At 54.9% G+C, this 14,049-nt stretch overlaps 5 protein-coding genes across 5 annotated transcripts; 2 read left to right on the forward strand and 3 right to left on the reverse strand.

The window, feature by feature from the left end:
• Nucleotides 1–540: 540 nt before the first annotated feature.
• On the reverse strand, nt 541–2,403 carry J7T55_007777 (uncharacterized protein; the record flags this gene model as incomplete). Its single annotated transcript, XM_053134460.1, has 4 exons — nt 541–558; nt 621–794; nt 852–2,244; nt 2,345–2,403. 4 exons carry the CDS (start codon nt 2,401–2,403, stop codon nt 541–543), a joined length of 1,644 nt encoding a protein of 547 aa, XP_052987750.1.
• A 792-nt stretch (nt 2,404–3,195) lies between these two features.
• On the forward strand, nt 3,196–4,475 carry J7T55_007778 (HMG box protein; the record flags this gene model as incomplete). Its single annotated transcript, XM_053134462.1, has 2 exons — nt 3,196–3,214; nt 3,457–4,475. 2 exons carry the CDS (start codon nt 3,196–3,198, stop codon nt 4,473–4,475), a joined length of 1,038 nt encoding a protein of 345 aa, XP_052987751.1.
• Nucleotides 4,476–6,028: 1,553 nt separating this feature from the next.
• Nucleotides 6,029–7,679, reverse strand: J7T55_007779 (uncharacterized protein; the record flags this gene model as incomplete). The annotated part of the gene is made up of 2 exons (XM_053134463.1): nt 6,029–6,102; nt 6,185–7,679. The coding sequence occupies 2 exons, from the start codon at nt 7,677–7,679 to the stop codon at nt 6,029–6,031; spliced, it is 1,569 nt and encodes a 522-aa protein (XP_052987752.1).
• Nucleotides 7,680–9,002: 1,323 nt separating this feature from the next.
• Nucleotides 9,003–10,596, reverse strand: J7T55_007780 (saccharopine dehydrogenase; the record flags this gene model as incomplete). The annotated part of the gene is made up of 6 exons (XM_053134464.1): nt 9,003–9,163; nt 9,220–9,782; nt 9,842–10,083; nt 10,143–10,246; nt 10,337–10,480; nt 10,542–10,596. 6 exons carry the CDS (start codon nt 10,594–10,596, stop codon nt 9,003–9,005), a joined length of 1,269 nt encoding a protein of 422 aa, XP_052987753.1.
• Nucleotides 10,597–11,377: 781 nt separating this feature from the next.
• On the forward strand, nt 11,378–12,636 carry J7T55_007781 (ribosomal protein L37ae; the record flags this gene model as incomplete). The annotated part of the gene is made up of 6 exons (XM_053134465.1): nt 11,378–11,386; nt 11,451–11,469; nt 11,803–11,824; nt 12,065–12,208; nt 12,311–12,391; nt 12,495–12,636. 6 exons carry the CDS (start codon nt 11,378–11,380, stop codon nt 12,634–12,636), a joined length of 417 nt encoding a protein of 138 aa, XP_052987754.1.
• Between the last annotated feature and the right edge of the window lie 1,413 nt (nt 12,637–14,049).

Raw genomic sequence — 14,049 nt, forward strand, 5'->3', positions numbered from 1 at the left:
CCGGTGGGATCCTGATGTTGCCTCCTGACGTCGTCTTCATGCAAGACATGTGATTGATGGCCTTTCGACGAGATTTGGATGTGTCGTTAATCCGTCGGCTTGTGAGTCAGACACCTACCAGCACAGTGATTATGGGCAAATTCATGATGGGACACGAAGGGGCAAGAGAGGCAGCATGGATGGATTGGATGCCACAGGTGGGACAGAAGGCGGGGAGGTGAAAGGTGCGACCACTGCTCAGCAGCCATCGCATCAGACTTTAGGACATCTACTGCAGACTGCACCACCCGTGCAGCCAGTTCACAAGCGAGGGCGGCATCGATGCCGAAGGAATTCATCCAGTCACTGGCAAAAGCAGCGTGTCTTGAGGGTCTAATTTTCTATGCGTACACTCGGTTTCATTGCCGACGCGTAAGACGCGACGAATGCCTCAGTAACACGGTTGGATATCAATTCCCGCGTTGCCTTTCCCTCCGCGGGTCTATACCATGGTGGATATACAGTCGTTGGTGTCGCCGTCGAATCCCATGCGCTCTACACTTAGTCCTCGTCCCAGTTCTGCCACAGCTTGTTAGTCTCTGGGCTGATAGTCATGCTTGAGGGGCTGGTAAGATACTTACTGGATTGGGCCCTGGGGGCTTGGGGCCACCGGCTTGCCTTGCCACGATAATCTGGTCCACCGACAGGACGGTCCTGGCGGCCTCTGTTGCCAGCTTGATCGCCCAGCTCTTGGTGACCATGAGGTCCAGGATACCAGCATCTTGGGCGTCCAGGATTCCAGTGTCCTCCTCGTTCTGTCGTGACTGGTCAGTAAAGTGCACAGGATGAGACAACTCGTAGAGGAAGCTTACCTCGATATCAACACCGGTAGTCCACTCATCCTTGCGGCTGTGCGCGGCGTATAGCCTGCTCAACACCTCTGTGGCATCGAGACCCGCGCTCTCCGCAATGCTCCTTGGTACGACCTCGAAAGCCTCACCGTACTTCTTGATGGCGTACTGAGCCAGGCCCGGTGTCTTCTCACCGTATGCCTGTAGCCTCTCAACGAGCTGGATCTCTGCTGCGCCGGCTCCTGGCACGAGTCTGGCGTCCTTGGTGATGGCCTTGACAACATTGACACCGTCATCCACGGCTCGCTCGATGTCGTCGAGATGGTTTTGGGTAGCTCCCCTGAGCACCAGGGTTGCTGTCCTGGTGACTTCGTCTTCCTGTCGGAACACTGTAACTCGATCGCCGCCAATCTCGAGTGTCTCCACCACATCAATAGAGCCCATCTCATCAGGCATGGGTGCACCCAGTCTTGCCAAAGGCGTAGCACCGACAACTCTGCATATTCTTCGAAGATCGAACTTGCTAAGAATCTTGATAACCAAGATGCCATAGCGGTTCAGGTAGTGCATGGCCAATTCTCCAACTGTTGAGCCTGCGATGATCACACGCAGGCCGACATCGTGGAGCTCCTTGATAGCTGCCTCAAGCTGGGCCTCCTCGCCTCTTGTGAAGTCGAGCATCTCCTTAGCGTTGTGCAGCAGGACGGTGCCCTTGGTCTCAGTCTGGCTGATATCGATGGCGCACGAGTAGACGCCGACCTTGGCCTTGGTTGCCTTCTTCACGGATCCGTTGGGCTCCTTGGGGAAGACCATGCCCTTGACGACACGGCTCTGCTCCAAGCTACCACCCATGATCTTCACTACACGGACGTTGTCGACGCTGAAGTTGGCAGGGTTCTTGGGGAGGACGGCCAGAACAGCCTCGGCGACGAGATCCGACAGGAAGTCCTCGTTGCCGTTCTGTTTGCTGGCCACCACGGTACGGATAGCCTTGCTCAGCTCCTCCTGCGACGTGATATCGGCAGCCTTGTCGACCTCGAGCTCCTCGAGGGTCTCCAGGGCGAACTTTTGGGCCTTCTCGTAGCCGGTGACGATGTCGGAGGTCTTCAAGCCCATTCGGAGTAGGTCCTCAGCCTTCCGGAGCAGCTCGCCAGCCAGCACGATGACCAAGTTGGTGGCATCGCCCATCTCAGCATCCTGCTGTTGACTGGCCATGACCAGCAGCTTCGCGGCGGGGTGGACAACATCGAGTTCGCGGAGGATGGTGGCGGCGTCGGAGGTGAGGATCATCTTCTGCAGGTGGTTGATGACGATCTTGTTGCGCCCATAGGGACCCAGAGAGGTCTGGACAGTAGAAGCTATGGCGCGGCAGGCGTCGATGTTCCTGAGCACGGCGCCATCTTCAGAGTCGTAGCTGCAGTGTGACCGCCCCGGTCAGTATGCGATGTGGTTGAACACGTTGGGATATCAGGGACGAGACTTGGAAAGGGGCAGGGTGTATGGGCTGGATTTACTTGTTGTAGCCGCCCTTGAAGAGGCCTGCATTTGGCGCGTTTGGGATATTCAAAGACATCTTGACGGGTTGGTTCCAGGCTGGCCAGAGACACACAACACGTTGGGAGTCTGTGTCGGGATGGACGTGACAAGAATGCACTCGAGTGCAAGCAAATAGGCGGAGGGGTCCAGGAGCTCAAGCAAACAAAAATTCGGCTGGCTGCAAGGTGCCAGCGGGACGGGGATGGCCATGGTGGGGCGAGATGAGCTTGCTACACCTCGCCGCAAGGCGCTGCACTACGCTGCATACACTGGGCCTCTTCCGTTTTCTTACAGTAGCTGAGCTTCAAAACGGCCAGACGAATGATGAACGTCCCCCAAAATCTTGCACATAACGATTGATCATACATACGATAGGACAACCAGATCTAAAATCCAACAGCAAGTCATGTATCATCTCAAGTACTCCAAGTCTACCCGCTATCCTACGAGGCGAGGTAACAGAAATATTCGGACGTTCGAGAGCCCAATCAAACACGTCTCTTGCATGGAAAATGCTGTAGATGCTCTGTCTAGTCTAGATACGGAGCTGATAGTCCAGGAGTGGCCCGAGCGCATCGCGGTCTACTTGGCCAGCCTTGTGTGCAGTCTACTGGAATTGAAGGATCCAGGTTCACGCTGCTTGCTGCTTGTCTGGCGCATCTTCCAACATTTTGTTTCTCCTACCACCCATCATCCTCAATTATTCCCTCGAGCTGCCTGACCTTCTCCAATCATCAAGCGATCATCAGTCCCAGCTCGCCTTCATCGCCAGCAAGATTGACTGCCATTCCCTACTTCGAGTCCTCATCCTCGCCCTCGCCCTCTTGCAATGGCTCCAGCAGCATCCTGTAAGTTCAAGCTCTCCACAATTCTTGTCAGTACCGGTAGCTTTCGCCCTGCGCAACTGACTCCATCCACCCATCGATCCATCCCCCCATGGGTGACTGACCCCATCGCCCCAAATTCCTCCCATGCCTTGTCATCCCCGCGGTCCGCGTGCGCTCAGCCAAACATCCTCAGCCTGTGTGCTACGTGATGGTCTCCAACAAAGCCAAGATGGGTCGTAGAGCTGACAATGCTGATCCCCTAGCCGTCCCGCCGCCGCTGCCTCCCTCCGTGGAGGAGGCCTACCGCCGCAAGTGCCTGCAGCTGAAGCAACGGACCATGGAAGTCGAGGAGGCCAACGATGCCGCGCGACTGCGCCTGACCAGACTGCAGCGCCAGGTCGAGAAGCTCCGAATCGAGCGGGCCTTCCTCCTCGAGCAGATCGCCAAGCGAACCAGCGCCAACGTCGAGGATTCCGAAGGCAGCCCGAGCCCACCACCAACCGTACGTGACGGCCCTTCACCCTCACCCATGCCATCGTCTCTAGCCATACGCCCTTCTGGACCCCGGCGACAAAACCCATCGTCATCATCAGCGCGCGTTGGAATTGGTTCATCAGGTGCTGACCTAGACCTGCAACAACAGCCCCAGGAGAAGCCTCTGCGTAGCAAGCGGGGCCACCGAAAGCCCTCAGTCATTGCCAACTTGGACTCCAATGGCCCTCCTCCTACCTTTATCAACCAGAGCATGCAGCCGCCCTCGCCGAGCTCTGACGCCTACTCCCACACGAACGCCGAGGCCAGCCAGAAGGACCCGTCACAGCGCGCTAACGGCGTGAGCAAGCCGCCTAAGAAGCCCAACAGCGCCTTTGATCTGTACTGCAACGACCAGCGCTCGGCCCTGACCTCCAAGGGTGAGGATGTCAACGTTGACGAGGAGCTCGCCCGCGGATGGAAGGAGCTGCCCGAAGACAAGCGCGACGAGTATAAATCTCAGGAGGCCAAGGCTGTTTCCAAGTACGAGAAGGAGAAGGATGCCTATGCGAAGGGCAAGGCAGAAGCCGAGGCTGAGGCCGAGGCCGAGGCAGAAGCAGAAGCAGAAGCGGAAGCAGAAGCGGAGGCTGAAGCGGAAGCTGAGGCTGAAGCTGAAGCTGAGGCGGACGCGGATGCGGAGGACAACGCAAAGACAGCGAAACAGCCAGCAGAGTCCCAGGCTGAAGAGACGCCTGCTCGAGATGAAGACGTTGAGATGCAGACCGATGATACACCAGCGGCTGAGGACTAGACGACTGGGCTATTTGAATGACTGGGATCACAGCAGGCCCATAATTATCTCGAGCTATATCGCGATGGCACAGACAGCCACTGCGAGGACACGCGCTGCGACATATGCCATCCCGCTGCTCAACACACCCAGGTACCTTGACCGAGCGACACGCAGTTAGTCTATCACTGTCGATCTTGCTGCACTCGAACCTCACACTCCAGGAAGAGCCCCTGCCAGGGGCATACTACAGTGCGGCGCAAGTCAACTGTGCATGTAATGTCACGTATGCCAACGAATCTTGACGCGATACACTCGGTAAACAGCTGCGCAACCATGCTCGAGCAGATCCATGGAAAAAGGCAGAGTCCATGTGCGGGCAGCATTAGTCTCAAGGCTCAATCATGAAGGCCCATCTTGGAGACGGGGGAGGAAGGAGTGGGCTAGCATGTGGAGGTGGTAGGACGGGGTCATTGTTCACATTTTTTCCAAAGTCTTGCCAACGCGAATCATAGCCTTATGAAGGAACGGTATAGGATGATATTTCTGGTCGTCATGGCCCCGGGCGATAACCGTTTAGGAGGAATGAGGTGGCCCGCGGGGATGGTCGTAAAGACCTGGGCCCCTTCAAATAATACATGTTTTTTTTTGAAACTTGAATCACAACCCTCGCTCTTGACGTACATTCAGTCAAACCGCTGTCGCGTCGTACGCCTCAGCAGGGTGGGGAAGGATCCTTGACAGAGCTGTGTCCATGCCTTGAGCCTGCACTTAGTGATCAACGGCCGTCGGTGTGTGGAATGCCACGGGGTCGGCGGGAAGTACGAGATGAACGTCTGCCATCATTAACACATGTACGTATACTACGAGATATATACAGGAGAGGCCCGATATCAACTGAAGAGCATCGCTAGGCCACCTGACACACGCGTAGTGATCCTAATCACCACGACGGCTCGACCCCAAGCATGCTAGTCTCGTCTCCGATCAACACAGCAAAGACATTTCGCAGGAATTTCGCAGCCGTGAAGCCTTCCCCATATCTATATTGATGGAACCAAAGGCGTCTGGAATGAGACCGACCGGGCACCTGTCTGTCTGCCTGCCTACAGCTGCTGCTCCTACGAGCTTCCTTTGCCTGCTCGTTTTTCGTCCTGTGATCCGCGCTTTTTTCAAGCCATTGCTGGCGGCTTTTTCGTTTCCTTGCCTTTTCCCCCGAATTTGATTACACCCCTGCTAATGAAAAAGAAGCGCTTTGAAATGTTGGCTTGACTCCGATGCAATATACAATGGCTGCTCCCCACCGGCATGGACTTCGCTTGGTCGGTGACAGCTTGAATTTTCGTCTCCTCCCAAGAGCGTCCCGGTCACGTCTCCTTGTGAGACTAGCTCCCTATGCGTTCCCTTGTCCCTGCTATCGCTTCGTATCCAGGATGCTATCCTATGATCTGGTTCCGCTTCCCCTTGATACGCTGCTCTCCTTTGGACAACTTCCCTCCTGGGTGGATGAATGGGCGGGTGGATGCCTTCCTCCTGTATGATTTGACCCTGGTGTGCGGTTTCAGCCGTGTGGTCTAATCGACCCAATATAGATCTACAACAATGTTTATTGCAGCTACGAGGATTTCTGCTGCGATGAGCACGATGACTGAGAGTGACCAAATGTTAGTGACGAGGGTGACATAGACGCAAATGCGTTGCAAATGTATCAGGGCATGGAAACCACTTACCGATCCACTCCAACTTCTCACCATGACCGTGGCTCAACTGGTCCTTGAGCACTGCCAGCAGATCGCCGACGACGTCCATGCGGTCGGTCAGCACCTTGACGCGCTGGTCCATCTCCAGGTACTTGCGCACGGCCTGGTAGACGGGCTCGAGCTGGGGCTCGACCCAGAAGAGCTCGGGAGTGTCGAGGATGGAGCCGCCCAGGTGGATGTTGAGCTTGAGGATGAACAGCTCGCCGATCTGCATGTGGATCTGCTTTCGGGTCAGGGCGATCTTGCCCGTCAGCGCGATCTCGGTCGGGATGTCCTTGCAAGCGTCGATGGTCGAGTCCATAAGTTCTTCGAACAGCGATGTCTTGGTGCTCTGCGCCAGCGCGTGCGCGATGGCCAGCTTGACCTTGTAGTTGTTCTTGTCCCTCAGTGCGATGAAGTCGTTGTATATCCGCGCCGAGTACTCTCTTGTGTAGTAAAAGTTGAAGTACTCGACCTCGACATCGTCCGGCGCCAGCTTTTCGAGTTCGAACTTCGCTATTTCCTTAAGAAAGCGTTGTTCTTGCGCCAGGGTCATGCCCCATATTACAGTCACGCCATACTCGAAAAGGAATACTTCTGAGGTATGCACTTCAATATCAAAGTCCGCGGCTTCAATCATGGCACTCTCGTCTCCTCTTTCAGCAGCGAAAGTGTCCCGTTGTGACTCGTAGTCTTGGCTCTCTTGCCTCAGGTCGATCAGGTCCTGTGTCAAAGGGTAGCCTGCTTCTGAGGCCGCAGCCGTCGCGTACTCTCCTGTCGAGTGCCTCCGCTCATATGGATGTACCGGGTTTGAATGTATCGTCTGCTGTTGGAGGCCCACCTCGGCCTGTTTGCTGCTGTAACTATACGGTGAATATATGCACTCGTCGATAAGTTTTGGGTTTGCACCCTTCGCCTTGCCCCGCGACCCTTTCAGGAACCTCATGAGCCCGTCCATGTCGTATTTGTTCGCCGTGCAGTAGGCCGTCACCCTCGGAAGCCGGGTCCTGTCTGCCTTGCCCAGGCGCGCTGCGTCCCGTCGGGCGGTAGGGTCTTTGATCCGTGTGTACTGGGCGTAGACATCGCGGCCGCTCTCCTCGTCGGGGCCGTCCTCGTCAGGCTCAGGATTTGGGAGGAGCTTGAGCTTCTGTGCGTTCTTTGTTGACCTCTGAGGACCAATCTTTGCGCCGGGCATGACCATTGCAGGACCGCCTGCGCTGTGCCTCCTTCGCAGCTTGGAGTTGAGGGCGCTGAGCACAGGCCCCGATGGACCAGCTCCCGCCGCTGACGAGGAGCCTGAGGCTGAGGCCGAGGCGGTAGTTGTTGAATCACCTGGCGAGCTTCGAGGGCGTGATCCATAGTCTTGGGTTTCGGCCTCGATCGTTCTGGTGACGGGGTTGGGATTGAAGGTCACGCTTCGGACTGTCTTGGGCCTGTTCTCTGCCACGGGCAGGAGCGGCGAGCTCTCTGTTGTTACTGCGGACATTCTGAAGGAACTCAAGCACGAGACTGCTCAATGGTGTGCTGGAGGCTTGGAGGGTTCGTCGAGGGCATGAGAAAGGAGGGCCAGGCTCAGGATGAGACCCCAGGATGAGGCCCGACAAGAGGAAGAGAGAGAGAGCCTTCAAGCTGTGCGTAGCGCAATGACGTCCACGGCCGCTCAGTAAGGTCGAAATTCAGCAGCGGCCGCGGCAGCCCAATTGAAGTTGACGGGCGCCAAAGTGTGGAGAAGCTGATCCCTGCAGCCTGCAGGTCTGACGAACGCCTAAAACGGCGCCCATGCCCTGAGTGCTTCTGAATACTACCCGTTAAACTGAATGCCAAGGTGCAGAACGGCCTGGTCGTTTAGTCGCCTTCTTGGAGGACCGTTCCAAGATCGATTTTGACGACTGCAATCAAGGAGAGGATCTACTTCCACGTTGTGTGGAGACCACTCCAGCGGCGTACCATTTAGTAGCTGCACTAGCAATTGAAAAGTATCGGTTGCCAATGCTGGGCCTCCTGGGATAGGTCACATACTGAGATCATCATCTCAACTGTCAACAAGTTCCAAGAGCGGTTAAGCGTCGAGGTGAACAACGCAGCAGCACAGACTTGCACCAGACTGCTGAGAATTGACAACACATGGTCTCACAGCGTGCATGTGTCACTTGTGGCCTCCAAGATCGTGTCTCAGTCCACGTTGTCTGAATACCACTGCGAGACGCCAAAGACTGACGGGCAACTTGAGGCTCGCTGCCTGCACTTCAAACCACACAAAGCAGTGGCGTGTTCGTATATATATTTGCATTTCCTGAGGTGAGGGCGTCCGGTATAAACTTGTAACGGTTTGAGAAGGCAGAGTGCCCCTGGGAAATACAAAAGTCACAATAGACTCCATAGACCACAAGGTGAGAAGCCTAAAGTAACGAGGCATTGAGCGCAAGATAAACGTCAATTAGCCTGGTTGAATCCGTCTTCTTCTTTTTTTTTTTTTAAAAAAAAAATAAAAAAAGAATACAGGTGTGCATACAATCTCTTATACGGATAGACTCGGCTGATTGTATCCCCTACTTGGCATCGAGAGAATCTTCTGTCGATCAGTTCGAGTGGCCATCCACCGGCACCGGCTCCTAGGCATGAACCAACCCATTCTTGGCGACCCTTTTGGCTGAGTCTACAATATGGTAGAGTCAAGTATTACAGGATATCAATAGAGAATGTAATGCACTATATTTGTCGTTTGATCGATAATCACAACATGCAAGCCGCCGACAGTTGTCAATCTTTTACCTCTCTTTTGTCCTTTGTCCTTCGTCTCAATGACACTCTAGGTCAATACCGACTCGGTTTGAATCTTGAATCCGGCACCGTCTAGTCTGTCCACGAATCCCTGACCAAGACAGGCCGGCGTGAAGACTCCACCTCCACCAAGGTCAATATCGTCCTCCAGAACGGTCAGCGCGGCCTCAGCGAGGAGAGTACCGGTCACTTTGCAATTCGTCAGCCATAGTTATCAGGAACATCTCAGATGAGTGCAAACTTACAGGCGTACATGCTGCCGAAGTAGGTAGCCCGGCAGAACGCCTGCTTCCCGACCGGCCTTTCGGTGTCAGGCGCAGCAACGCCGCGGATCTCGATCTCGTGCTTCTTCGACTGCTCCTTGTCCGGGCCGTCACCCTGCTTATAGACGAACCTCCTCACTACCGATCGTAGTGGTGGTAGTGCGACTAGTAGGACGCTTACGACGGCGATGCCCCAGTGCATGAGCACGCCCGACAGCCAGTTGCGCGTCCTCATGTACTCGCTGAACGCGAAGTTGGGCCCGTAGGCCTCGGCCTCTTTCGTGCCGATCTGCTCGAACAGGCCCCACGTCCGGCCGATTATCGCCCTGTCGCTGTCCCCGGCGAGGCAGGTCGTCATTTTCCCCAGGTTGGGCACCGTGCGGAGCCCCGTCAGCCGCGTCTTGAGAGACGGCTTGTGCGAGGCGGCGTTGGGATTTGGCACGGGGGAGAGTGCAAATGGCCGCATGGTTTCGGTTATCTCCTTCAGGCTGAATGTGTCAAAAAACCCGAGGAGGGAGGCTAGGGTCCCGCCCGAGGGCGCCGCGCTGTTGTATGTGAGTCCAAACTTCGTCGTACGGGACTGGTGCTGCTCGGCTTTGCTTACTTTATCCTGTGGATGGACATGACCGCCTCACGGGTCTTGGCTGCAAGTTCGGTGCGGTTGTGCTTGGCAAGAGACCAGACAATCAAGTCCGCCGGGGCGGACTCGAAGCCGATCTCCGGGAAGAGCATGCTGCCTGTCTGCTTTGCGACCTTCTCGTACTTTTTGATCATGCGTGCCACGAAGGGAACCTCCCCTGTGACGTCGAAGTAGTGCGTGCCATTCTCGGCGCATGCTTTGAAGGCCTGGCTCATGTTAGTCTCGCCCTCTGTGGCCAGGGATGTCGCTACTTCGGTTCACTGACATGCTCCCCATACTGCCCATAAGGTCCCACAGTTGTGATCAAGATGAACGTCTTCTTGGCCAACGCGCCCAGATCATCTCCGTTCAAGCTGCAGATCTCAAGCTCTACAGACAAAGTCAGCCGGGAGGAAAGGTAGCAGCCACGATGACGCAGGGACACATGGAAGGTCTATGGATATTATGAAATGCACCAACCAGGTTGTCGTCGATCCGGGTTCAAGGGCTTGAGCTCGTCAGCGAGCTTTTGCAACTTCTCCCGGGAACGACCAGCAATGGCCCATTTAAGATCGGTGGGCAGGTGCGTGGTGATATGTTCTGCAGTGTATTTTCCAGTATAACCTGTTTGAGCCTGTCAGTCCCTCAGGTCTTGGGATGATGAGGATAATTATGGTTAACGCACCGGTTGCCCCAAAAACTACCAGGTCATACGTCCGCCCATGCTGTTTGAATCCCATCTTGAGAACCTGTGGTGTGGTAACAGGGATATCTCAAGTCGAGTACGTGAGGTCTGACAAGGAGGCGCAACGTGTGGATGGACTAATAGAGTGTCACTGAATGAACATACAGAATAGAATCAGTCGATTGATTGTGCTTCAGAGTATCTGGGGTGAGAGCAGTGCGGGATCTCTCATGGACTTGTACTGCGAAGCAGAGTCTTGCGAATACGATCTACAATGTCTCCTGTCCTGTGCTGCAATCGAGTTACACCACTGATCCCTTAGCCTAGTGATGTCAAGCAACCTTGACTGAGCACAGGGAGTGGGCCAAGAGCCTCGGCTCAGTCAAGTCTCCCAGTCCATCCCTCCATGTGGTCTGATACCTGCACCTCGCCGGGCCGCGTGCGTGAGCCATTGCATCTTGAAGCAGACAAATGGAATCCATGTAAGCAGCATTTATAAAAATGGAGAGATGGTCGAGTGCCTTGGATTATCGAAGAAGGTGATGTTCGAGTCGCATCAGCTCACGGTGAAAGCTTATCTGAGCCAAGTCGGAATCCCCAGAAACGATCTGCCAAGTGGCGGCCAGCTGGGACCAGCCGGGGACCAGAGAGAACCCCACTAGCGCGAATCCCCCTGCTGTTCCTGCCTCAGGCATTCGTAAATTTTCCTAAGCTGCCCACAGAATCGACTTGCACCTCCCTAGGAAATTCAGCGACACCAGCCAAAGGAGACCTACGACTTCGACTTCGCAAGCCACTTCTCGCACCACGTAAAGTCGACTTCAAATCCAGACAAAATGGCCAAGGTAAGCGCCTTGAATTATATTAATGTGTATCGGCCTCACCCAGCTAACGTTAATGTGATCGCAGCGAACCAAGAAGGTCGGAGGTACGTTTGCGAAATTCCCACGATTTCTTCCCACAGCCCAAACGAGCGATGGTCGAGCATCAAGCACACAGCACACAGCACATAGCGGACCGTCGAAAATTATTACAATACTATCGACGTATCAGAATTATCGACAATTGGGGCCTGGAATCACGAGGGATGATGACGTGCGGGGGGCCAACATCGCGAGTCTAAGGAATGGGAAATCATCGTTGTCCTGCTACCGCTACATTGCTACATGCATTGCTACGACGTTCGACCATCGCTCATACGAATGCCTCGCCGAATATCATTGCACATTTATGGGATGAAGGGCTGACAAATAACTCGCAGTTACCGGCAAGTACGGTACAAGGTACGAACAGCTCAAACTTCCTCTCATAGATGCTACCACTCCCGCCCGTCGCCCGTCGCATCCAGCTGGGAGATCCAGACGGCACAGCAGAATGCCCCTCAGATCCATGGATTCCCACCTTGCATAACGGACACATGAGGGGGAGACATGGATCGAGGGGCTATGCTGCGGTCACACGGCACCACGACGGGTTGTGTCTTTGACATAACGGCAACAATCAGCTGACAGCAGTATTTAAAGATACGGTGCTTCCCTCCGAAAGTCCGTCAAGAAGATGGAAATCACCCAGCACGCCAAGTACGTGTGCACCTTCTGCGGAAAGACAAGCGTCAAGCGTCACTCTGTCGGTATCTGGGACTGCAAGTCTTGCAAGCGCACCGTTGCGTAAGTGGCAACCCCTTCGCCCCATGTCAAACCCACGTCACTGCTGCAGGCATATGTTGGAACGACATACGTCGATGAAGATGGGCTGACAATGGACAACAGCGGAGGTGCTTACACTGTCGCCACACCCGCTGCCGCCGCCATGCGATCAACGCTCCGACGTCTGCGCGAGATCGCTGAGGTGTAAGAGGTTTCGCAAGACGACGAAGGACAGGGTGGAAGGTGTTTCATGGCTTTGCTTTTCATCACATTTCCGGGTGTTAGGGAACAAAAGGTCTTCTCTCAGCAAAGGTTATACGAGCATCGACCACGGTTGTGAGGATGGCCTCGACGGAATTTGGAACGAGGCGAGGGATCAAATAATGAAAATTGATTCCATCATGAACAACAACACTCGGTCTACCGAACTCGGGAACTCGGACGTGTGATGGGGGCGGGGACGCAACCGACTTTCGTCGGGTGCGCGTCACGGGTCAACTGGATGGACGGGTCAACTTGATGAGTGGCCAGGCAGTGGGCTGCACAAAGATGTGTTCCGAAAAGATGATCTGCCTAGCCAAATGAAGCACACGGAGTTGTTCAGATAATCGTGTCTTTTTTCTCTCCCACTCCCGCCTCGTCTAGGCGGACCGTAGCCCGCGGCGCCTCGCTCTGCCTGTCAGCCTGGACAATGCAACCACGATCCTGCAATCGTAACCAGACTTTTTCACAAGCCATCGGTCGGTGCCTGGGACTCGGAGCGCAGTGTTGCCTTTTTTCCACCTTTTGAGGAATGCACGTCATCCCCTCCCTCTCCTTTGTCTAATTGTGACCGGCCGGGTGCTGGTCATGGGGAGTGGGCAACCATCTATTTTCGATCTGCCTTGCTGGATAGCCAGGGTGCGTCATCCCGGCCCCACGACGGACGTACCGCGTGTTGCGCGGCCGTGTCTGAGAGTATTCTCGTGACTCGGACTCTTACTGGTGTGAATTATTGATTTGCTCAGTCTCCTGGGCGTGAAATGGCGGGGAGCTGCACTGTGGACAAGAATGTTGTGTAGTGGACAAGAGTTGGCTTGACGATAGCCAAGCATGCTGGGGGTGTTGTAGTAGAGTGCGGCGTGTGACGACCGAACATCCGTGTTGACCAACACCTTCTTTCACGCCCGCACTGAAGGATTCAAGGGTTCTGTTGATACAATAGTCACCGCAATACGTACTCGGGGTACGCAGTAGCCAATAGGCGAATCACTGAGAATCATCCAAACTGAAGCAGGCCCTCTAATATGGAAGCGAGAGAGCCGCCTTCTGGCTCAGCACGAAATTAAGCTATCACAGCTGTGAGATGTCCGCCCTGGGGGGCGGGTATATTATTAGCCTTTCTGGGGACGTGTGTGATTTACTCGAGCGAGGCCGAGTTTCTCCATTGTTGCAAATCAAATCATTCTGGCAGAAGCGTCCCCACTGGGAGTTGTTTGGGGCGCGGCCAGGCAGGATCTTCCAAAAATTGTCTTTCGTCATTTCTTTGCGTTGTTGATGTTTTGATGGGCAAAAAGTGCCTTCAAGGTCCTCTCTTCTCACTCCCGTCTGGAGCACCTCCCCCTTCAACCCTCCCCCCCAACAACTCCCCTTCTCGCTCGCTCTCGGTGTGGGCGAGTGAGACAAGACACTTGCGGTGCGGACTACTACAGTATCTACCTAGTCTACTACCCTGGTCAGACATACATAGACAAGATCGGTCACCAGCTTCGGTCAGGACCCGGGATTTGGGGCCTTTCTCCAAAAAGGACACGGAGAGGGGACGGAGGACTTGGGTGAGTAAGTGAATAAGTGAGTGAGTGAATGATTACCATTTGATCAGG

This window comes from Diaporthe amygdali, assembly GCF_026229845.1.
Source record: "Diaporthe amygdali strain CAA958 chromosome Unknown NODE_45_length_313557_cov_64_577745, whole genome shotgun sequence".
NCBI lineage: Eukaryota > Fungi > Ascomycota > Sordariomycetes > Diaporthales > Diaporthaceae > Diaporthe > Diaporthe amygdali.